The sequence below is a fragment of the Rhinopithecus bieti genome, unplaced genomic scaffold, assembly GCF_001698545.2.
Source record: "Rhinopithecus bieti isolate Rb0 unplaced genomic scaffold, ASM169854v2 scaffold_26676, whole genome shotgun sequence".
NCBI classification, from domain to species: Eukaryota; Metazoa; Chordata; class Mammalia; order Primates; family Cercopithecidae; genus Rhinopithecus; species Rhinopithecus bieti.
This window is the reverse complement of record NW_016812009.1, coordinates 114777-138770: the sequence shown is the minus strand read 5'-3', so window position 1 is coordinate 138770 and position 23994 is coordinate 114777. Positions and strand designations below refer to the sequence as shown.

At 39.4% G+C, this 23994-nt stretch overlaps 1 protein-coding gene across 1 annotated transcript in view; it reads right to left on the bottom strand.

Moving 5' to 3' along the window:
* Nucleotides 1-23994, bottom strand: part of XRCC5 (X-ray repair cross complementing 5) — a 98878-nt gene that overhangs the window by 72653 nt on the left and 2231 nt on the right. Inside the window, exons 2-10 of the mRNA XM_017895465.1 lie at nucleotides 21633-21746; nucleotides 17652-17835; nucleotides 16696-16744; nucleotides 15308-15430; nucleotides 12207-12398; nucleotides 8442-8556; nucleotides 6919-7054; nucleotides 3595-3707; nucleotides 1612-1674 (exon numbers count right to left, since the gene is read on the bottom strand). Of these exons, the coding sequence (XP_017750954.1) occupies nucleotides 1612-1674; nucleotides 3595-3707; nucleotides 6919-7054; nucleotides 8442-8556; nucleotides 12207-12398; nucleotides 15308-15430; nucleotides 16696-16744; nucleotides 17652-17835; nucleotides 21633-21746 (1089 nt within the window). The remainder of the gene's footprint in view (nucleotides 1-1611; nucleotides 1675-3594; nucleotides 3708-6918; nucleotides 7055-8441; nucleotides 8557-12206; nucleotides 12399-15307; nucleotides 15431-16695; nucleotides 16745-17651; nucleotides 17836-21632; nucleotides 21747-23994) is intronic.

Sequence of the window (23994 nt, the reverse complement as noted above, 5' to 3'; positions counted from 1 at the left end):
TCACCCCTCTGATATGAAGCAGACTTTAATTTCTATTCTACAGGATAATTCTCCAAATGCATGAAGAGTGCTATTATGTCTGTCATCCCTCCTACACTTGCCTACCTACACAAGTCTCCTCCAGGCAATTTTTTTTTTAACTGGAAGTCCTCATATGACATTGTTTCCTTACTCCCTTGCTTATCTCATAAGCTCCAATTAGATATTCTCATTTTTTTTACTACATCAAAAACTGACACTAGACAGTATCCCTTTGCCATTAGGAGATAAATTCTTTTTTTTTTTGGAGTTACCTCAAAGTGATCCTATGATATACAGAAATTAGTGTTTGTATAAGGCCAGATTCGAATTATGCAATCCACAAGGCTGCCCTTAGCTAGCAAGTCTACATAATTACCCAACATGTGTGTCTCAACACAGCTTTGTGATTCCTCACTGCATACCCAGCAAGTCTCATGAAGTGATCACATATTCTTTGTGTAATGAAACAGTAAGTGGAAGTTATAACTTCAGCAGAAGCCAGGAAAGGTGGCGCACACCTACAGTCCCAGCTATCTGGGAAACAGAGGCAGGAGAATCACTTGAGCCCAGGGGTTCCAGGCCAGCCTGGGAAACATAGTGAGACCGTGTCTCTTAAAAAAACAAAACAAAATAAAACTTCAGCTAAGTTGTGGTTTGACAGTATATACCAGACTTCCATGATTCCCAACAGGATTTGACTCAAGAGAAATCCATGAACTAGGATTCTAAAACTTGAAGATTCATGTATGCTAATATTCTGCTCTAATAATTCATTCAGAACAGGGCAGAAGCCAAACATTTTCTTCCCTTAACTGTTCTGAGATAGTAATGGCATACTCATTTACTACATCAGCAATCAGCTACCTTCCAGAAGTGAGGAGAAAAAGAGAACTATGCTAGTTATACCACCACCCTACCCCCACCTCAAACAAAAAATATTCTTCTACATCCAGTTTATTAATTGCAAATGCAAATACTTCAGGATCTTGGAAACCTGCTTAAGCTGCCTTAAACAGATAGTAGACTGCAAACTTCCAGTTAAAATCAACATCTCCAACAAAGTTAGTTCTGACTTGGAGATCAAATAGAAAATATTTACAGAAAGGGCAGATGTGAGTGCAGAATGCAGCAGTCATGGGCTGTTAGCGAGAGCAAAACCAGCCTAAAAACAAAGTATCTTGGGGAGGCAGGAAAAGAGCGCTGAGAGAGGAATAGAGAAAAGACACATTTCCTCAATGACGAAAGCAGTCTAGTGAGTCATGGAAGTGCACATCCAGGATGCTTACGACAACACAAAATGTCAACCTGACCCAACCCTCCTTAACAATTGACTGTGAAATTCCCATACCTAAATGTACTTGTTCAAAATGTTTTTAATACTTTCTTGGTCTCCACGTCCTTGGGTCTTGTGCCCATGCTAACACAAATTCATTGACCATATCTCCATTTTCAGTTAAAGATTAGTGGATTTTCTCACTTCTATTGCAAGAATTCATGTCATTTTAAACTATAAAAGCCCCAAACAACTCGCTTTCACAGACTTACAATTCAATTCTGTAGCACTACCTCAAAGACCTGCTGCCAACTCACCTCATCATCTCTTGCTGCAAAGACCTTTAGAACTTGATTTCCCATGAAGAATCTTCTCTGAACCTACAAGAGAGGAAAAGAATTGATTTTGATCCAAAATAAGTAACATGTATAACCATAATGCCACACATTGCTAAGAAATTCCATTCAAAATCCTCTTACTGAAAAACATTCAGATACTAAAAATATCTTATTACCTGAATTTTAATTCAATTCAACACAACAAATATCTGAGCATCTAGCATACATCCAACATTGAGTACTATAAACACAACAGTGAACAGAATATAATCTTGCCCTTGAGGAGCTTCGATAGATAAATATGAAATTAACTGCAGTGCAGTATTACAGTCCAGGTTACACGGTGCTATAAGAGCACATAAGGAGGGCAATAAGCCTGGTCATGAGGGATTAGGGAAGGTTTCTGCAAATGGTGACACCTAAGTCGAGATTTAAAAGGACAAAGAGGAACTAAGAGAAAAGTCTGGGCACAAGCGTTCCAGAGAAAACAGTAAGAATCGAAGTCTGGAGTGCTGTAAAAGCATGGTACATTTGGAGAATAGCTCTTGGAGTAGTACAGTGCCACTGTGTGAGGGGAAAGGTGAAAAATTAGAGAGATTAGCAAAGATCAGACGATGAAGTCTCCTAAGAACAAAGCTAAGTGGTTTGCATTTCCTCCTAAGAGTAGCAATGAGGCACTGATGAACAGTAGAGGCCTGAATGAAGAATTAAAGGGGAAGGGCTGAAAGAGAAATTAAATCAAAAATGAGTACTGCATGTCTCTCCCCCCACCCGCTTAAATTAAATTATCTAGCACAGTATCAAGAGGGGTCAAGACAGCTCTACTAATATCAGATTAGAAAACGAGTATTGAAGAGTTCTGAAAATCATAACCACCTGCACTTATCTACCAAGATGAACTTTGTCTCATCTATGAAATCTGGAGCCTGGGGTTTATTTTTAGGAACATGCCATGTGCTGTATTGGGCAATGTTTCTCATGTATTTTTTATGCCCTCTCACCTCTAGAGTTGAGACATTATGAGCACTTTCACCATAATAGCAGCTCAAGAAGACTGAGTCTCAAAGGGATAAGGGTTAGGCCCATATAATTCAGATACCCTTCATCTCCACTTCCATTCCCCATTCAAAACCATCCTATATTTTTAGTTTACTATGCTCATATAGATTTACTTAATGGCTCTGAACCTCAATTTCCTAATGTATACAATACATACCACAGCAACATTAACCCCCAGCCTACATTTCAGAAAGATTAAAAGTGAAATAAGGCCGGGCACAGTGGCTCACGCCTATAATCCCAGCTACTTTGGGAGGTTGAGTTGGGTGGATCACCTGAGGTCAGGAGTTCGAGACTAGCCTGATCAATATGAAGAAACCCATCTCTATTAAAAATACAAAATTAGCCGGGCGTGGTGGCACACGCCTGTAATCCCANTTAAAGTGACTTTAGGGTTATTTTTGCATAAAGAGTTTACTAAACAAAGTTAAAAACAAGATAGTAGAAAGGATATTAAAACTACTTAAAAGAACAAATGTGGCCAGGCACGATGGCTCACATCTGTAATCCCAGCACTTCTGGAGGCCGAGGTGGGTGGATCACTTGAGCTCAGGAGTTCAAAATCGGTCTAGGCAACATGGTGAAACCCGGTCTCTACTGAAAATAGAAAAACTAGCCGGGCGTGGTGGCGCACACCTGTAGTTCCAGCTGCTCAGGAGGCTGAGGTGGGAGGATCGCTTGAGCCAGGGAGGCGGAAGTTGCATTGAGCCGAGATCATGGCGCTGCACTCCAGTCTGGGGAACAGAGTGACACCCTGTCTCAACTTCCCCCTCCCAAAACAAAAAAAAAAAAAAAAAAAAAAAAAGGAAATAAATATACCTTACAAACAAAATGACCAATCAAAAGCACACCATTTCAAGTAACAGCTAGGAAAAAGCTCATTCATTTTGTTCACAACTGTACCTGAGAAGATTTACAAAATCCCAAAACAGAGAAGCACTTCCCCTCCGATTTATATTTCATTTGTTCCTCATCCACTTTAGAGAAAGGAACTATATCACTTCCATAGCGGAACCCTGGAGAAAAAGGGAAGAGCATCTGTTAAGCATATGGGGCCTCATTTTCTACAAGCTGAAATTAGCTCTATGCATACGTTAACAATACACGCACACGCCAGACCAAGCCTCTATCTTCTATTCCCTGATCAGATTACTGCCCCTTGTGATCAACAGTGAAAAAGCAGCAGCAGATACACAAACCACATATACAATATAGAGATGATTAAAATCTAATTACATTTTTTAAAGTAGCATATTTTGCAGTCTAGTTACCTTAATGATTACCCAGCCTAAAAGAAAAAATCTGGCAAACATAACGTACTAGTTATCCTCCAAAGATAAACCATGGTTGACTGAAGTACAGCATGACTTGTAAACATAAGAACACATTATTCAGAAACCTAGAGACCTACAGAGAAAAATGCCAACAGGAAATTTTCAGAACAAAATATTCTCAAAAACACATGCTGGAGATATGCAATGCCTGACAGAAGCTAAAACTCTTCTGTTTGGATACATCTAATTGATAAGTTGTATATTTTTCTATATTTAAATTTCTTTTATTTCTGGGATTTAATTGTATTTTTTTCTTTTTAACTGCATAGGATATTTGCATAAATATAGGCTTTTGGCTTCTTAAAAAAAAAGTTCAACCCTGTTCTGTAGCCTGTATTTGGAAAATCACGCCCTTTCAATACACAGTATATGTTTTGTGGGAAGAAGGAGCATCAAAATCCAAGGATTCTGGCCTTGGATAAATGCAAAGGAAAAGCACATGCATCTTTACTCCAAGACACAATAAAACTTTCACATCCAGGGACAGATTCTGTGATCTAGTGTTAGTCTGTTGATGACATCTATTTTATTAAAAAGAAACACATTTTTAGGCCGGGCACAGTGGTTCACACCTGTAATCCCATCACTTTGGGAGGCCAAGGCAGGTGGATCACAAGGTCAGGAGATCAAGACCATCCTGGCTAACACAGTGAAACTCAGTCTCTACTAAAAATCCAAAAAAAATTAGCCAGACATGGTGGCACGCGCCTGTAGTCCCAGCTACTCAGGAGGCTGAGGCAGGGTAATTGCTTGAACCCCGGAGGTGCAGGTTGCAGTGAGCTGAGATCGCACCACTGCACTCCAGCTTGGGTGACAGAGCAAGACTCCATCTCAAAAAAGAAACACATTTTTATTTCCATTTATGTCTTTTTTAAAAAGCTAGTGAGAAAACCAAAACTTCCAACAAAAATTAACAGGAAAATGTATGGCACATGATTAACACTGGTACCTAAACCAAATGTTTGTCTTAACTTATCTCTGTCATCAGTCATCTTCTTACTTGAATCGTGTGAATTGTGTAACTTATAACAAACGTTCTAACTAAAACTGTTTTATATTTTCTTGTTCATTTACTTAAAGGGCGTATAACTACAACTTTTGTACATTGTATACTTACAACAGACTATAACATTTAACCATACTCCTTTGCACACATGTGTATACTGGTACCTTAGCTCAAGAAAAACACACACACACACACAAAACCGCTAGCTGACTAGGGGCTGGAAATTGGAGGATAGGCAAAGGAAGTAAGCTGGTAACCGCAAAAAGGTACAGGAGAAAAGATTCACTTCTACGCTCTTTGAACCCAAGCAGTTTTTAACTCTTCCCTCTCCATTGCCCCAGCAATAAATTTCCTTTTTGCCTAAGATAACCAGGGATGCCTTCTTTGCTAACAACCAAAAGAACTGGCATTCATCCTCATCGCTAGGTCCTTCTCCTTCCAATCCACCCTACAACCAGTTGTCATATTAATCTTCCTAAAACATAGCCCCAATGGTTTCTCAAAACTGTAAATGGCTCCACGTTGTTTTCAAGGTTATGCATAAACTCTTAGCTTATTATCCAAAGCCCTTCATTACTCAGTCCAAATTCAGAATAGTATGCAGACACAGACTCTGAAGCAGTACAGGCCTAGATCCAAGTCCTGCTAGTTGAGAGCTGTGTGGCTTTGAATATGTGAATGAGTGTCTTTCAGCCTCAGTTCCCTTATCTATAAAATGGAAATAACAAAGAATGCCTGCTTTATAAGATGGTCATTGATGATTAAAAGAGAAAATGCAGGCTGTCCATCAGATGATACCCGCAAGTACTAACCTGTACATGCTCAATACACCAACCCAACTGGACTACATAGTATCTCTGAGAAGTCCCCCTACTTTCCTGGTCTTGTGCCTTTAATCATGCTATTCTTCCTACCATAAGCCAGTCATTATACTAGGATCAAATGATTAACCAATGATGGAACCATGATTCTAACCCAGGTTTGATTCCAAAATTCATGTTCTATGCTACAGAATTGAACTCAGTAATTAGTAGAAATTGTAGGGTATTAATTACATTCTATACATAATCCATCAGGAGAAAGGAAGGAATCATAATCACTACCACCTTTAAACAACCTCCTCCTCCAACACACACAAACGTACACGGTAAGATGAAATACAGTGTCACAGAGGAAAAGAATTCTTTTCAAGACTTGCAAATCAAAACTATACTAGGTAGTGAATAGCCTGGCAAAACATTTATTTAAGGACTCTGGTTTCTATCTTAACTATCATTTGGTATCTTAATAATTTTAGGTCTTGAACATATAGATATCCTCAGCTAGTTTCTAAGTCCTCTGGATAAAGATGCCATCTAGACACACTATTCAATCCAAATGGGTATAATAAAGGAGTACAACTTTTTAAAAAATCCTATTAAAAAAAAATCCTATTTAATATGAAGCAATATAATAAATGCAACTAATTTTCGGGCCCTAAATTAAGGAAGCATATCTGGTAGGATATAAAACCTGAAGTTGGCACTTAGAAGAATAATCACCATGAAAGTCAAAAATAAAATAAAAAGCCTTAGTTCAGCCATATTAAACATTCTCCTAGCTAGTGAGTTTCAAACTTTAAAATAAAGCCAAGTATTGAGTACTATCACTTAGGACATTTAAAACTCAGAGATGGAACACCCAAGCGTACTCCTGAGAACCAACCTGCCTAAGACCCAACAAATGAGCTAAAGGACCTAGGGTCTCATCATCCTTTCAAACTGTTGTATCTCTATAACTCAAAGACATAACTTTAAACAAACAATAATACAAACCCCAGCCGGCATTGTATCACGTTAAAGAAAATGTCTTTTAGGCAACAGTGAAAACTCTTTCTTACTGACATACCTTGAATAATATCCTCTTTTAAAACTTCAGTTTCATCATCATCATTTAAGCAATAAACTGTTTCTTTTGAATATCTTCTTTTTTCAGGGTTTTGCATCCACAACTGTCCAAGTCTTTTAACTCTCTCCTGTAGAATCTTACATTCCAAAACACAAAGGGAAAACAAGGAAAGTTGGGATTCCGATTGATAGAAGATGAAAACCTAATACACCCCTGGCACAGACAAAATCCAGAACAATTACTCTAGCTACATTATTTTGTTTGCTCATGCCTATTATGAAATTTTTAATTTATTTCATAACAAAATATACTGGATAACTTTCTCCACATTTCATTTTCTCCCGGAGTGCAGGCTGGTGTGATCTTGGCTCACTGCAACCTCCGCCTCCCGAGATTAAGCGATACTCATGCCTCAGAAACCCAAGTAGCTGGGACTACAGATACACATCACCACGCCTGACTATTTTTGTATTTTTAGAAGACACAGGGTTTTGCCATGTTGACCAGGCTGGTTTCAAACTCCTGGCCTAAAGTGATCTGCCCACCTCAGCCTCTGAAAGTGCTGGGATTACAGGCATGAGCCACTGCACCCAGGCAGACTGTCTAATAAAAAGAGGACTACACATTTTATCATAGTTTTCAATAGAAAAAAACGAAGCAATATATCTGTGTCAGAAATCAACAAAGAAATCTGAAAAGGGGGCCAAAATAAGAAAGGGGGGAGACTGTATTCACATTCCTAGGGACACTATTCTAAGCTCTGATGGAAGCTGAAATAAATAAAGAACTACCCCAAGGTTTTCAAGGATATATCATGTATTTTGGAATTAAGCTCTTTAATATACAAAGAAAAAAACTGAATACATAAAACATGTTTTGTATATTTATGTCTAAAATGTTCCTATGTATTTTGAACACTTAAAGTGAAAAGGCAAGGAGGCTCATATGGAGGCACCAATCAGATTCCTACTCAAACTAGAATTTCATCAAATAATCACCAAAAGCAATTCATTTTTTAAAGTGTGCTATTGTAAATAAATGTACATATATTATAAAATGCAATTTTACAGTAACAAAACTTTTTTTACATTTCACAGATGTTATTACTATCAGATCATTCATAACTGAATTAGGTGTGACTGAAGCTCTAAAACTGAACTCAACTTTGGTGCATTATCTACATTTCTGCTATGATACTACAATAACATAGCTTAATGCATTTCACTTTCTTTCTTTTCAAAGAAAGAGAGAGGCCTAGAACTTATGATTAACAATCAATTACCAATGGAGAGAAAGTGAAGGAGGAGGGAATCAAACTCTATTATAGGCAATTTTTTAAACTTCCTCTCCTAGCCTGCCTTTTACATAAAAAGCTAAACATGGAGATTAAATGAGCAGGGAGAACAACTAGAAAAGCAGCAATTATAGTTCCGAGTAACACACACATGAATTGTCTGTTCCTTATATACACATATTTATCTGCCTGGTAACATTTCTGTTAAAAATGTGTACCTGCCACTTACCGATTTATAGGCTGCAATCCTTATAGACAAATTGGAGCCAATGGTCAGTCGGCAGGGCCAGTGAATGGAATGCCTCTCAATTTTCTTGAAGACACACAGTTTTCTCAGACTCTCACTTAATAAAGAAAAATATAAAATGAAAGCAACAATTTTTAAATGTTAACTTGTTCTGGATGATGCATTTGATTTTCTAGAATGAGAAGTGAGCTGTTGTTAATTATAAAGAGAGAAACAGCAGGGGATGGCAGGAAAATAACAACCACAAGTTGGGAGATAGCCAGGGCATGAATGAGTTGGCTTAGAAGGAAATAGGAGCTACGTTACTAACAGGTGAAAATGAACAGCTCTATCTTCCCCTTATTCAATATTTTCTTTCAACTCTGCCAGAGGTTCTTAACATTTTTTCAGGACCAAGAACATCTTTGAGGATGTGATGAAAGCACATTCATGAATGAGTCTGCACACAATATAAAGGGTTCACCACCAACTCCCTGAAAACCATGGACCTGAGGATAAGAACCTCTGCTCAGGTCCGGCATGGTGACTTACGCCTGTAATCCCAGCACTTTGGGAGGCCAAGGCAGGCAGATCACCTGAGGTCAGGAGCCCAAGACCAGACTGACCAACATGGAGAAGAAACCCCATCTCTACTAAAAACACAAAATTAGCCAGGTGTGGCGGCACATGTCTATAATCCCAGCTACTCGTGGAGGCTGAGGTAGGAGAATCACTTGAACCTGGGAGGCGGAGGTTGCGGTGAGCTGAGATCACGCCACGCACTCCAGCCTGGGCAACAAGAATGAAACTCTGTCTCAAAAAAAAAAAAAAAGGAAAAAAAAAAAGAACCTCTGTTCTAGAATATCAAAGGGAGGGCACCATCCTATAATTATCATCACTGTTTACAACTCTATAATTCATTAATTCCAATTCTGAATATTAAAGATATGTTTTTATATGTACATAATAGGGAGAGTTAAAAAGACTCTCCAAGGAATAAAGGAATTTAGTTCACATTTAGTCTTAAGGTAAAACAGGTTAACTCTAGGCTTCTTACTGGTGGGAAAGGCTGGGAGAGGTGTAAACAGTGTTGTGGAGTGCTGAGTCATTTAAACAAAAGTGAAGATCAATCATATTTTCATCTGGCCCCTAATCAAACATGACAGGGAAGATGACAGGACATAGGTGGAATTTGTGGTATTCACTAAAATCAGCAGCAGAGGAATTAATGACAAAATACACTCAAAGCATACAGTCCAGACTTTCTGGCTGAACTCCTTGGTATAGATAAAAAACAGATCTACAAAGTGGTAAAGGGAATTATTTTACATTACCCACAGGGTTATGGACAGAGAGGTCTCAAGAGACTCCAATTTTCAGAAATAATTTACAATGAATAGTAGATATCTTACCTGACACCCAGCTTCCAAAGCCTATGGTGCACAATGGGCTCTGGATTTGTTGAGGAATGAATGGGTCTGAACCAGGTCTAACCTGTCTCATACAACATTACTGGTCAAACAGAATATAAACCTCATGGCCTAAAATCACCATGAGGTTTAGATTCTATTTCAGGGAAAATTCTAAAGACCGACATCCAATATATAAGATCTGAGTAGCTGGGCATGGTGGCGCAAGCCTGTAATCCCAGCTACTCAGGAGGCTGAGGCATGAGAACTGCTTGAACCCGGGAGGCAGAGGTTGTGGTGAGCCGAGATCACGTCACTGCTTTCCAGCCTGGGTGACAGAGCGAGACCCTGTCTCAAAAAAAAAATCTGAGAACAACTGACTCAGTTCTGCAGTAGAGCTCAATCTCCTCAAGTAGATGCCAAGTTCTGTTCCTAAGATCTATATGGAGATAGATCCAGTCCAGTGCTGTCCAGTACAACTCTCTGCAATGATGGTAATGTTCTATTTCTAACCATGCTAGCCCAATAGACACTTTAAACACAGATACTATGACTAAGGACTCAATTTTAAAATGTATTTAATTTTAACTAACTTGAATTTAAATAGCCACATATAGCTAATGGCTACTGCATTGGATGGCAAAGTTGTGGTCTACACTTCATTGCAGACCTAAAATCAAAGAAGCTTTGAAATGTTAAAACAATGCATAGTCAATAATTTCCCTACCTGATATGCTACAGAGAAATTTAGAAAACAAACAAAACACTTTTAAAGAATAATCTATATTGGTCTCTAATTTTTCTTTTCTTTTTGAGACAGAATCTCGCTCTGTCACCCAGGCTGGAGTACAGTGGCATGATCTTGGCTTACTGCAACCTCCACCTCCTAGGTTCAAGTGATTCACTTGCCTCAGCCTCCGGAGTAGCTGGGACTACAGGCATGCACCACCATGCCCAGCTAATTTTCCATTTTTAGTAGAGACAGGGTTTCGCCATGTTGGCCAGGCTGGTCTCAAACTCCGTCTGACCTCAAGTGATCTGCCTCCCAAAGTGCTGGGATTACAGGCATGAGCCACAATGTCCAGCCTGATTTTTCTTTATGATATCATGGGTAATATGTTTAGCTTAAGGCATTTATTCGCAAATTTGAAAGAGAAACAACTTAGGAACACATATCCATACATATTGTGACAAGACACATTATGCCAAGAAACTTCACCTCACAGGATTCCTCACTGATTCCTAGGGCAATCCTGTGGGCAATTACAATTCTGTTACCTAAATTTCCATTTACCTATCATTTTTCAAGGCTGTCTGTATTTAGAAAATCAGAATATAGTTTTTGTCAATTATAGCTCATCAGAAATATTAAAAATGGGTCATTGAGAAAAAATATTAAGGAGACATACACTGTAGCTACTTAAAAAAATTCCAGTTGTTGAATCATTACTTCAATGTGCTTAAACAGCCTGTATTTTGTGTACAGACTGATAAGTTGGAAATAATTCATGAATATCAAGCAGTATTATCCCTGATGATTTGAACCACCCAAGCCATACTGCTATGTAAAGTACTCTATTGCCACTTTTACCAAATTGAACCCCATAGACACACACTATTCTAGATGCCACCGATGCTTCTTAGGTTCTTTGCTCAAAATGCATGTATGTCCAACTCCAACCAAGAATAAGATAAAGGAGATGGTTTCTTCCATAGTCTCTAGCTGGATGATTGAAAAAGCAGTTTGCTTTATATGTCACATGGTACTTCAATGAATTCACTTGTCTTAAATCATTCTGCCTTTCCAACGCCCATATAAAGTAAGTAGGCCATGAACTCTTTACATTGTAGGTTTTTGTTTTTTTTTTTCACTCAAACTGCTTTGTGATCAAAAGTTTTTTAAAAAATCACTAAACCATAGTATGCTACTTTCTAAAACCTTAAATGGATGATAAGAAGATAGTGACTATCTCAGATCTGAGACCATTTTCTATAATTTTGTTTTTTGTAGATGTGTAAAAAGAAAGGGCCCAAGAAATGCATCCCAAGCTTGGCATAATGAAGAAATCTACTATTTCATCTTTTGCAATTTGACTTGTTAATTTCTCATGGTATCTATATATTCCTGAGCTTTGCTGACACAGGTCCTGGAAATAAATGAGAAACACGTGCCAACAACACAAACTTTAAAAAGGGTGATTAAGGGTGGGTGTACTACTTATTTAATAAAACTCAGAATATTAAGGAATGACTAATTCAAGAGTGGCCCAGAAAAAGGAAACATTTGGGAGACCTCTAATCAAAACAGCAATTTATGAGGGTACAATTAAAAATTCCCATCAATTTTTTCAATTCTTACCTGAATGAATAAATTTCATCCAACCCATCTTCACCTTCTAAAGATATCATCACCATTTTCACTATCTCAAGACCTTCTTTTTGCTGTTCGGTAATTCCTTTTAGTGGAAAGGAGGGCCCATGGCCACCCAAGCGAAAGGTGCCATCTCCTCTGTCCCCACTTCCATCTTCCATGCCAAGTGAGAAAGGCAAGCTATTAAAGAAAGATCAACAGTAGTTAGTGTTCTAATGCTGTAACTGTAACTCATCAGCTATGAGAAAATGAGCACATCAGTCAATCTTACCAAGTTTTGAATTTCTCAGCTGTCAAACGACTCTTACCTACCTTAGCCAATATTCTCCCAGTTTCAAGTGACTGAAACCTCTTTGATTTGTAAAAGGGGAAAATCATTGGCTACTACATAACCAAGTAATTGAAAGGGCAGGGTGGCACAAGGCCTTAGAAAGTCCAGACCCAGGGTCTCCATTGTGGCAAGGATTTCCCTCCCTCTCCCTCTATTTTACCTTCATTTGCCTTTATGCTGGCTTCACTCTCTGACTGGCCTCTTCCACATTGTAATGGTCTATACATGTCCCCCAAAATCATTATTTTGAAACCTAATCACCAATATGATACCATTAAGACAGAGGCCCTTCAAGAGGTAATGAAATCCTGAGGGTGGGGAACTCATAAATGGAATTAGCGACCTTAAAAAAAATGGTTGGAGAGGCTTTTTGCCATTTTTGCCTTTTATGTCCTTCCACCATGTGAGAACAGTGTTAGCCCTTTTGACATGGGACGACACAGCAACAAGGCACCATCTTGAGAGCAGAGATCTCTCAGCAGATACCAAATCTGTTAGTGCTGTGATCTTGGACTTCCTGGCCTCCAGAACTATGAGAAATAAATTTGTTTTTAAGATGATTTCTCATTTTATTTGCTACACTTAAAACAGGACTTTCTGTTTGCAATTTTTCTTCATATACTTAGCAAACACAGCATGATGTAATTTGCATGTCCCACATTATTTATCAGGTAAAAAGTTTCCACGGAGGAAAGTGTAACACACAGGGTTTGCATCAGGTTACTCCCGTTTCCAAAGCAACAACCAGAAAAGGACAAATGTCATAAAAGCGAAGAGAAAAGAAGTTATCCTGGAAAAAGAAATTACAGTAACAGTTCTGGCTATTCTGCATTAGATCAGAAATAAGCTTCCTCAGTAGTCAGCAGAAGAAACTAAAAACTACGCCAGGCATAGTGGCTCACGCCTGTAATCCAAGCACTTTGGGAGGCCGAGGCAGGTGGATTACTTGAGGTCAGGAGTTCAAGAGCAGCCTGGCCAACGTGGTAAAACTCCATCTCTACTAAAAATACAAGTATTACCCGGGCATGGTGGCACACGTCTGAAATCCCAGCTACTAGGGAGGCTGAGACAGGAGAACTGCTTGAGCCTGGGAGGCAGAGGTTGCCGTGGGCCGAGATCATGCCACTGCACTCCAACCTGGGCAACAGAGTGAGACTCCATCTCAAAAACAAACAACAACAACAAAAAAACTAAAATCTGCTGGGTGGGGTAACATGCATCTGTAGTCTCAGCTATACAGAAGGCTCAGGTAGGAGGTTCACTTGAACCCAAGAGTTTTAGGCTACAGTGAGCTATAACTATGCCACTACAGAAGAAGACTTCATCTCTAAAAATAAATAAATAAATTAATTAATTAAAAACAGAACACAGTGCTTTTCTGCGCTGCTGGTATTTTTTTTAGTCCAATTACAACCATCAGTTGTACATGGAATACATCAAACAGTAAAACTATGAACTCTACTTTGTATGCTGGAGGTTTGTAGCACAGGAAGAAAGCATATTACCAAGAAAAAAATACAACCAAATAAAAAGCAGATAGAAGGTTATGCTTTCTCTTCTGCGCACCTTTCTGTATTGCTCATCAAAAAAAATGGGTAGCTCTTTCGAATGACATTCACAGAAATGCAGTATGCTTCTAACATGTAAAGGCATCCTGAGATTATGAAAAGGGACCAGAAGCTGAGCTGGGCTTCTGAAGTACTGAGAAAAACCTCAACTCAATAAGAAGCGTCACTTAAAAGCACTTAATTTCTCTGAAGTACCATCTTAACAAGTACTGGTTTGATGGGTTATTCTGAACTCTTTTTCCAGTCATACAGAAAGGAGATGTCGCTCAGTAGTTTTAAGAGAAGACTACTCATACACGCAAAACAAGTTCTTCATGTCCCCTGGCATTTTATGAAGCCAAAGGCTTACCACTCTAAGCTACAGGCTTCTTGGCATAGCTCTCAATTTGAAAAACAAGTATTCCTAGAAGATTAATAATTCAACATCCTATACCACCACTCAATTGTCACCAAAAATAGGACAAGAAAAAATAGTTCCAAATGCAGCAGGAAGGGTTAGTGTAGTGAAAAGAAATTTTTGTTAGGGATATAACACAGAGAAAGTAAATCCTGGAGGGAAAATTCAAGTTACTGTGTGAGGAGGAATTCTCTCCCTAACAAATTGTGAAATACATATTTTTTCCCCTAAAGTTTTATACTCCATCTCTGAATAAACATAAGCAAATCAAATTTTATGTATGTGTCTATATATTTTGGATCTGTAAAGAATTAAATATAAACATGTTATGTATTTAGAATGATTCCCAAGTTGGCATTCCTGTCTACCCTAAAACATCCACTTTCTATAGGACATAGTTCTCTAGAGCTGTTTAAAAAAAAAAAAAAAAATCCATCAATCTGCTAACTGTTTGGGTAAAGCCTTCTAAGCAGGAAGGAGACAAACTGGATATCCTCAAAGGGTTCTTCTAATCCTCAATTCTTTGAGTCTAACAACACTAAACAACGATCTGCCACTAAGCTCAATTCTTCTGGATCACTGACTTTCATCTTTTTGTCACCACCACTCAGAACAGTTCCTAGAACACAGAATGTAATCAGCAAATGTTTGCTGAGTAGTCAGTCATCTGACAGATTCAGCCTTGGAGCAGAAAGTGAAAATTCCCATAAACCAAGTACTCTATAAAGAGGTCCCATTCACTGCATTAGGAAATCACAGGATTTGTCTACATGCATTATTCTTAGGCTCTTACAAGAATTGCAGGGAGATGTCACATTTCTTCAAGCTATGAATTATAATATCCAGCTGACTTTTGCTGAATCGGCTGCTGAGGTCAGTGAATATTTCAATATGCCTCTTCTCAAACTTCTTTCCTCTAAAACAGAGAGTTACATTAAGAAATCATTCTCCTGAATTATTTTTTTTTTTTACAAATTCAAATATACTTGGTCACTGGGGACAGAAGCTTAGAAACGGATCTGGATAAAGTTAATAAATGTGATTACATTCTAGTAGTCCAATGAAGTTCTTATTAAATTCATAATCAACCTGATATACTTTATACTTTGAACATCTTGGCCAAAATTTCTGAGTATTATGGAAATACTATGTTTCCGGATTCCTAACTCAAATGTGATGAAAAAATATCCCTTCCCAGGCTCCATACAGGCAGAATGTAAACAAAGAATTATCCCAGCATACTATAACTTCAGCCTTGTTCAGGTTCACTTTCTAAATATCCTGCTCTGATTCCATGCAGATTTTGTGTGGTAAGATTCAGCAGAGGATATATAGAGACTGAGAAATGATTATACAGATTTAGGCCTGGGATTTTAGTGCAAATGATTTTCCTGACAGGCAAGAGGTATGTATATATGTACATGTACGTCTCCAGAGATACATTTCCAAGGCACAATAATTAAATAATGAATTAGGAAGCAGGCCAGGCATAGAGGTTCATGCCTATAATCCTAATACTTTGGGAGGCCAAGATGGGAGGACTGCTTGAAGCCAGGAGTTTGAGAAAACCTAGGCAAAAGAGTGAGACCATCTCTGCAAAAATAAAAATTCTAAAATTAGCTGGACTTGGTGGCATGCACCTGTAGTCCCAGCTGCTCAGGAGGCTGAGATGCAAGGATCTCCTGAGCCCAAGAGATCAAGCTGAGGTTGCTGTGAGCTATATTGGCACCACTGCACTCTAGCCTGGGTGACAGAACAAGACCCCAACTCCAAAAAAAAAACAAACAAAAACAAACAAAAAAAAACAAAAACACCAACATACACACACACAACAAAAAAGGGAATTTGGCCAGAGTTACTATGCACTTAATGACATATGGCTTATACCACTTAGTGTTTTTAAAAATTCCTGGTAATCAGCTTAAATCTAATAGGAAGTAAACTGAAATAAGTCAAATGTTTTACTTCTCCCAGAGAAATACTCACCCAGTATAGCCCTTCCTCTTTTAAAACTCTTATAAAACAGAGAAGCTGGACTGAACCATTCAATTCTATAAAGTTTCTTTTGCCACACAAACATGTTGCTTGATTAACAATGAATCACAAAGTACATTCAATACATTAACCCATACAATTTTTGCAGAAAGATTCACTTCCAGCTCTCTTCCTTGGAACACTTACATTGTTTCATGTTGAATCACATCCATGCTCACGATTAGTGCATCCAGGACTCAGCTAGTTAAGGACAGGGATATCACCAAACAGTCTCTTCATGCCATGAACACGCAACTCTTTCCAATGAAGTCCACTGTGCTGGAAATTGTGGACACTGAACTATGTGATGACTTAAAAGTACATGCCTGAATGCCCTTCTTCTGAAGTTCACTAACATATATTCATACATTCTATATATCCAAGTACATATTCTGCCAAAAACAACCAAGAAATATAAACAAAAGGTAACCTAACACATTGCATTCATTTAACCAAAAATTACGTCATTTAGTAGTATCTAGAATCCATTTTTGGTGGTCACAGTTCATTTTTAAATATGAAGCAAACTATAATGTAGCATTTGCAAGTCACTCCTAACACAATAGCACTTCCCAGTGATCAGGAATAGCACTACTAATTGATTAGAAAAAGAACAAGAGTGATCCCTTAAAATTAGGGGACCTGTGGAGTAAACTGGAAATCTCACTTTGGGTATCAATCTGATTTCTGGCACAAAAACATCTTCCACCCAGAAAAAAAGTAGAGAACACTGGGAGGATGCTCTTTTAAAAATATCTTTTATCCACCTCCAAACATTTCTAACGAGCCCCCCTAAAACCCTCTGCATATAGTCAATGCTCACATGTACTCCCTAGGATCTTCCCTCTTCCTATGCCTCCCAACCTCTCAATATCATCACCCATGCAGAGAATAGGGAAGTGAGTGGAGGGCTGGGAACCCAGGCACCGTTTTAAACTGATTAATTTCACATTAAACCCTATTAACACATTACCTCCCCCTTCTCAGAGCAAAATATACCCATATACTCATAGCTGAAACTCTGGGGGTGTCTCATCAAACTGCTTTACGATTCCTGGAATAAAGGAAATTTCTTAAAGTCTTCTCTGGCAGAAAAAGGATACAGTCAGCCTGTTGAGAACCTGGTTGGATTTTGCTTTCAATGTCCTCCAGCAAATCAAAATCTGGTAGCATCAGATGTCTGTGCACTGTGATGTTCTGATACTGATCCCCACCAGAAAGGGGATTGTCAGTGCCATCCGTACCAAACAGGACTAAAGCAATCTCATCCTTGTTCTCAGCAAACACCTAGAAAAAAACGTCAGATGGCAGAAAATTATATTAGAACCACCTGGAAGCAATAAAATACCTAACCTTCAGGGAGCAGGAAAACCAGACCTCCCTATGGCAGATCCCTGGGGTCGTAAAGTATTGGGAGGGATGAAACATGAGACTTACGGACAATGACAATTCTTAGGTTCTAAACAGATTTTTTTCATCGACTGTAAGTCTAACCCTTCATTTCAGCAGAAGTTGGGGTGTGGAAATAGGAGGGTGGTTAAGTGCTCTTGATGACTTCCAGCCAAATCAAACTCTAATTCTCAATTAGAGAACCAATCATGAATAATTTGGAAAGATTTTAGTATGTCTTTATAGAATGTCTAAGGTTTACATTTTCCAGAGGTTTAAAAAAAAAAATGCAGGATAGGCTGCATCCCAGCAATTTCACTGGCAGGCATATACAGTATACCCTAGAAAAATTATGTACAGATAGGAAGTTTACACTTCTGCACCGTTTATAATGGGGCAAAAACTGGAAGCAAACTATCAATAAACAGGAGAATGCAAAAATACATTGCAGAATATTTATACAACAAAATACCATACTCCAATAAAAATGAATAAATTTGTGCAACACATATCAACATGAAAAGATCTAAAAAAAAGTTGATAAAAGATATGCTACAGAATTACATGTACCATATAAAACCATTTACATACACTTTTGACAGCTTTATACAATACTAAGTACTTATGAGTATATACTCATGTCCAAGTATAAAATATACATGGTACTAACTACCAAAATCCTGAGAAAAGGAGAAGAGAAAAAAAGGATTAGCAAGGGCCTTCAAGTTTATCTGTAACATTTTATTTAAAAAAAAAAATCCAACAAATGTGGTAAAACATTAAGATTTATAGCATAAGACAATGGAAAAATTGGTTACCTGTATACTCTCTGCATTTGCCTCTTTTATGAAATACTTCATAATAAAATATAAAAACCAAAAATAGTATCTGATACAAAAGACAGGCCTGTCCCCATCTAATTATTAACACAGGCCTTTTTACATTGATGGGGAAGAGTGCTGTATGAATAGATAATTGAATTCTGTCATTTTTCATTTTTGTAGGGTCTGTTTAATCATTTAGTCTGTAAATAACACAATTACAATTCCCAGTTGTACATGGAGTAAAGGTGTCTGCTGCTGGATTCAAACATGTCTAGCATAATGGCTGAGCAGGTATCTGCCGCCTAGACAAGCATCCATCTTAAGGCAAGGAAATCTTGCCCTAGAGAAAATCTCTGTCATGGGAGGGGAGAAAATTCAGAATGTAGTAAGGGACTAGCACTAAGCTCCTGATTCTGACTTCCTGATTCTTCCTCCTTAAAACAGAAACAAACAAAAAAACACCTATACTCTTGTTACTGGGGTGTGAGTCGGCAGTTATCCAGAGAAACTGCGGAGTGGCGACTCTGCAGTAATCTCGGTTCTTGGTCTTCTCGAAGTAAAGAATTCAAACGACAGACACAGGCAAGATTTAAAGCAGGAGGAAAAATTTATTTTTAGCAAAGTCAGAGTTTACTGGAGAAAGCAGAGTACGCTTGGAAGAGAACCAAGAGGGCGACATAAAAAATCAAGCGCGCTGCGCCCTTCTCTGTTTAGTTTTTAGACAGCCCCGCCCCCCCGGCGCCATCTTTTCCCGAGCTTCCAGTTTCCTTTGTTCCTCCCTTGAGCAAGCCGAATTAATCAACGCATGCGCACTAGCCCTGCTTAGGAGTGGGCGGCACGCTTAGTGTGTTTACTAGTCATGCGCATGCTCAGTAGAGGCAACTCGCCCTTTTTGGTCGAGCGCCCCCACAGGAAGCTTTTATACTAGTTAAATTTCACCATCTTGCTCTTTTACTGCGCATGCTCGAAGCCTTAGGGATTATGGCTTGCTAACTCCAGGTGTTTGTCTGTTGTTAAAATACTTGGCGCCAATCATGGCTACTTATTACCTTAGACTGATATTTTATGCCCGCCTGTCTTCCCCTCAATGAGAACCTGACAGCTTTGGGGCCCCTCCCTTGCCCTGCTCATCACTTCAGAGGGACAGATTTCTAATTGCCTAACCATGGTTTCACAAATGCCCAACATTCTCGGAGGCCCTCTCTCCTGCCCTGCTCATGTCTACCTACCTTCTCTAACAGCATACTAGGGCACTGCCACGCTACCTGAATTCCACCAACACAACTATAACCAATAACAGGGTTAGAGCACCTTCCTTGACACAACACCTCAAGGACTCCAGGTCATCAAGATTTTTAAAAATCTGGAATGACAGTTGGGACGTACTAGTGCCCAACGGAAGTGGAAACACACAGAAGAACAGAAGTGTCCAGGAGGAGCAGCAGTACATAGTGAAAGAAGCAGAAACTCATGGACTTAGCAAAAGTGGCAGTCATACCAAGTAGAAGGGGCAGAAATAAAAATAGCTGATACTTACATAGTGTTTACAAAATTCCAAGCACTGTTCTAAGCACTTTATCTACATTGATTCTTTTATTCCTCAAAACAACCCTATGTGACAAGTATTATTATTCTCATGTTACAAATGGGACACTGAGGCACTGTAATAGCTAACCTCCAAGATAGCCACCATTCGTTCTTTCTCTCCCTGTATCTGCAGGGTACTCTTTAAGAAAGGGAGTCTAATTCTCCTCCCTTAAATGTGACCTAGCCGTAGTGTCTTGTTTGACTAATAAAAAACAAACGACTGCTGGGCGCGGTGGCTCAAGCCTGTAATCCCAGCACTTTGGGAGGCCGAGACGGGTGGATCACGAGGTCAGGAGATCGAGATCATCCTGGCTAACACGGTGAAACCCCGTCTCTACTAAAAAATACAAAAAACTAGCCGGGCGAGATGGCGGGCACTTGTAGTCCCAGCTACTCGGGAGGCTGAGGCAGGAGAATGGCGTAAACCCGGGAGGCGGAGCTTGCAGTGAGCTGAGATCCGGCCACTGCACTCCAGCCCGGGCCACAGAGCAAGACTCCATCTCAAAACAAAACAAAACAAAACAAAAAAAAAACGACTTTCTGAGGTTTTTAAAAATAGGTCATAAGAAGCCACATAGGCAGGGTCTCATAGAACGGATACTCCTTAGAACCAGCTGCTTCATGTGATAATTCAAACTATACAGAAACCACATGTAGAGGTTCTAATGGACAGCCCCAACTGAGCTCACAGCCACTAGAAAGCATCGTCTTCCAGCCATGTGAGTGAGTCATTTTGGACATCTCGTCCAGTTGGGCCTTTGGATGACTCCAGCCCCAGATGCCATCTGATTGCAACTGCGTAAGGGGCCTCAATAGAGAATCACCCAACTGAGCAACCCAATCATCCCACAGAACCATGAATGATGATTTTTTAAAATGTGAGACACTATATTTTGGGGTAGTTTATTACACAGCAAAAGATAACTGAACTAGTCACAAAGAAGTTGAAGGACTTGTTCAAGTTCAGGTTAGTAAATAACATGGCAGAGCAAGGATTCAAACCCAAGTCATCTGTCTCTAGGGACTGTGCTTTTAAACATTACTTTTTACTGCCTCTTGTTTCTGATAAAAACTGTAATAGTGAAGGGGCCAAAATGAGGGAAGAAAAAATATCAGACTGTAGTGGGAGGTGAACTTGTATGTGAGTACACATAAGGAAACTCCCCAGATTCCCCCAAACAGAGGGCTGGACACTATAAGGAGGCTGGTATCTTGCATTAGTAAGGCAGAGGCAACAAGCAGTTGAAATATGGGTTACAAGCTCAGTGCCAATCTGAAACTTACCTGTCGCTGGACAAACATGGTTATCACCTTCTTTGCTTGTTCAAATGGGGATTCTACACCAGGAATGGAGTTACTCATGGTAAAGCCCACATCCATACACAGCACAACAGCTGCCTGAAAACAAAGTTCCAAAGAGTGTTTGAGAAAAGAAGTCATGAGAAAAGACTGTCAGAATGTCCCTTGCTTATTGTATTCACGAACCTGTATCACTATTTAGGAAAGATGTGAGAAAGGGATATGTTCTACATAAGAATGTTTGTAAGACATATAAATTTTCACTACAGAAAACCCTTAAATAATCCTGGTACTTTTTAAAAGCTACAGAAGTTTCTACCCTGAGAGCAACATGCTCCAGATAGCTGCCACTCCTTTGGCCTGAGCCCCAGAATAAATCCATGATGAGTAGATATGACGCCAACCTGCAGGCCAGAGTTAAACCCAGTTATGCCCAGTATGCATCAGACAAACTGAGGCTGATCTGTAGACCTACAAACATGAGAACAGATGTTTTCATTGTAAGTCACTGATTTGGAGCATAATTTGCTATGAAGCATTTTTGTTACAAGTAACTGCTAGAATCTAGATTTATGCTAAGAGGTAGACCCTGACAATTTGAGTCAGTCTGTAAACCCATGATCTAAAATAAAGACACCAAATCTATTCTGGTAAAGGACACAGACAGACAACAAATAATACCAGAACAAGGTTCCATGATAGAAGTATGCACTGGGCACTGAGACACACAAGAGGAGCATCCACTCAAGACTGGTGGAGGGGATTACCAGAGCGGTAAGGGGGCAGAAAAGGCTTCCTGAATGTGGACTTCCTTCGGTGAGTCTTAATGAGGAGGAGTCAATCATGTGAACAAGGAAGTTACAGACAGAGGGAATCACATAAGCTAAGGCACAAACCATTACATAGCAATCACGTATGTAGGAGACTAAGAAAACAAGAGAAACATAAACTAAATGCAATACATGTAAAGTTATTTATACCTGGCTTCCAAAGTTTACCTGAATACAAGCTGGAAGAGACCTGGACTGATGGCAACTCACAATTTCAGTATGAGTTATAAAATCAATCAACAATGTGAAATGTTTTTTGCACCACATTCCCTGCACCTATCTTACTTCATCGCCTAAATACGTTGGTCTGTATCAACAGTGTAGTGAATTCGAAAAGAGAAAAGAAGGGTTTTCCGGTGAAAAAAGATAATAGCAATCGGGAGACCTGGGATCTAGTCCCATCTCTCCTACCCATTAGTTCTGAGTCCTTGGGAATGTCACTTAATCTCACTGTTAACAATACTAAAACGTAGGGAACTGTTGGACTAGATGAGGTTTAAGGTCCTTTCTGGAGTTAACATTCCTTGACTCTCACTGATAGTCCCAGCAGTGCTTTGTACTGATCAAACAAACTGTGAGCAGTTCTGGGCTAACATCTTACCAGGAAAATTAATTACAAATGAACATGAAACGAGAAGGTTAGGGAAGAATCTGAAGAATATATGATGTAAAGAACAGTAGGAAAAAACTAGATATTTAAGCCAGATGAGAAGATTAAAGGAAACATAATAGTCTTCCTCCCCATCTTTTCCCCTTTTTTTTTTGAGACGGAGTCTTGCTCTGCCGCCCAGGCTGGAGTGCAGTGGCCAGCTCTCAGCTCACTGCAAGCTCCGCCTCCCGGGTTCACGCCATTCTCCTGTCTCAGCCTCCCGAGTAGCTGGGACTACAGGCGCCCACCATCTCGCCCGGCTAGTTTTTTGTATTTTTTAGTAGAGACGGGGTTTCACCGTATTAGCCAGGATGGTCTCGATCTCCTGACCTCGTGATCCGCCCGTCTCGGCCTCCCAAAGTGCTGGGATTACAGGCTTGAGCCACTGCGCCCGGCCTTTTTTCCCTTTTTTTTTGAGACATGGTCTGTCACCCAGGCTGGAGTCCAGTGGCGTGATCATGGCTCACTGCTGCCTCCATCTCCAGGGCTCAAGCGATCCTGTTACCTCAGCCTTCCAAATAGCTGGGACCACAGTTTCACCCCACCATGCCCAGCTAATTCTTAAATTTTTCTTTTTTGTAGAGATGGGGTCTCACTGTGTTGCCCAGGCTGGTCTCGAATTCCTCGGCTTAAGCAATCCTCCCACCTCCGCCTCCCAAAGTGCTAGGATTATAGGCATGGGCCACCGTGTCTGGCCTCCCCCAAGATATTTGACAGCTGTTGTATAAAAGGATTGGTCTGCAAGAAAGACAACAGGATCAACAGATGGAAGTTACAGGGAAATTGGTGAAACTCCATACACGGGATAAAAAATAACATTTAGAAGTGATCAATAAAGAAATTACTCTTTTTTTTTTTTTTTTTTTTT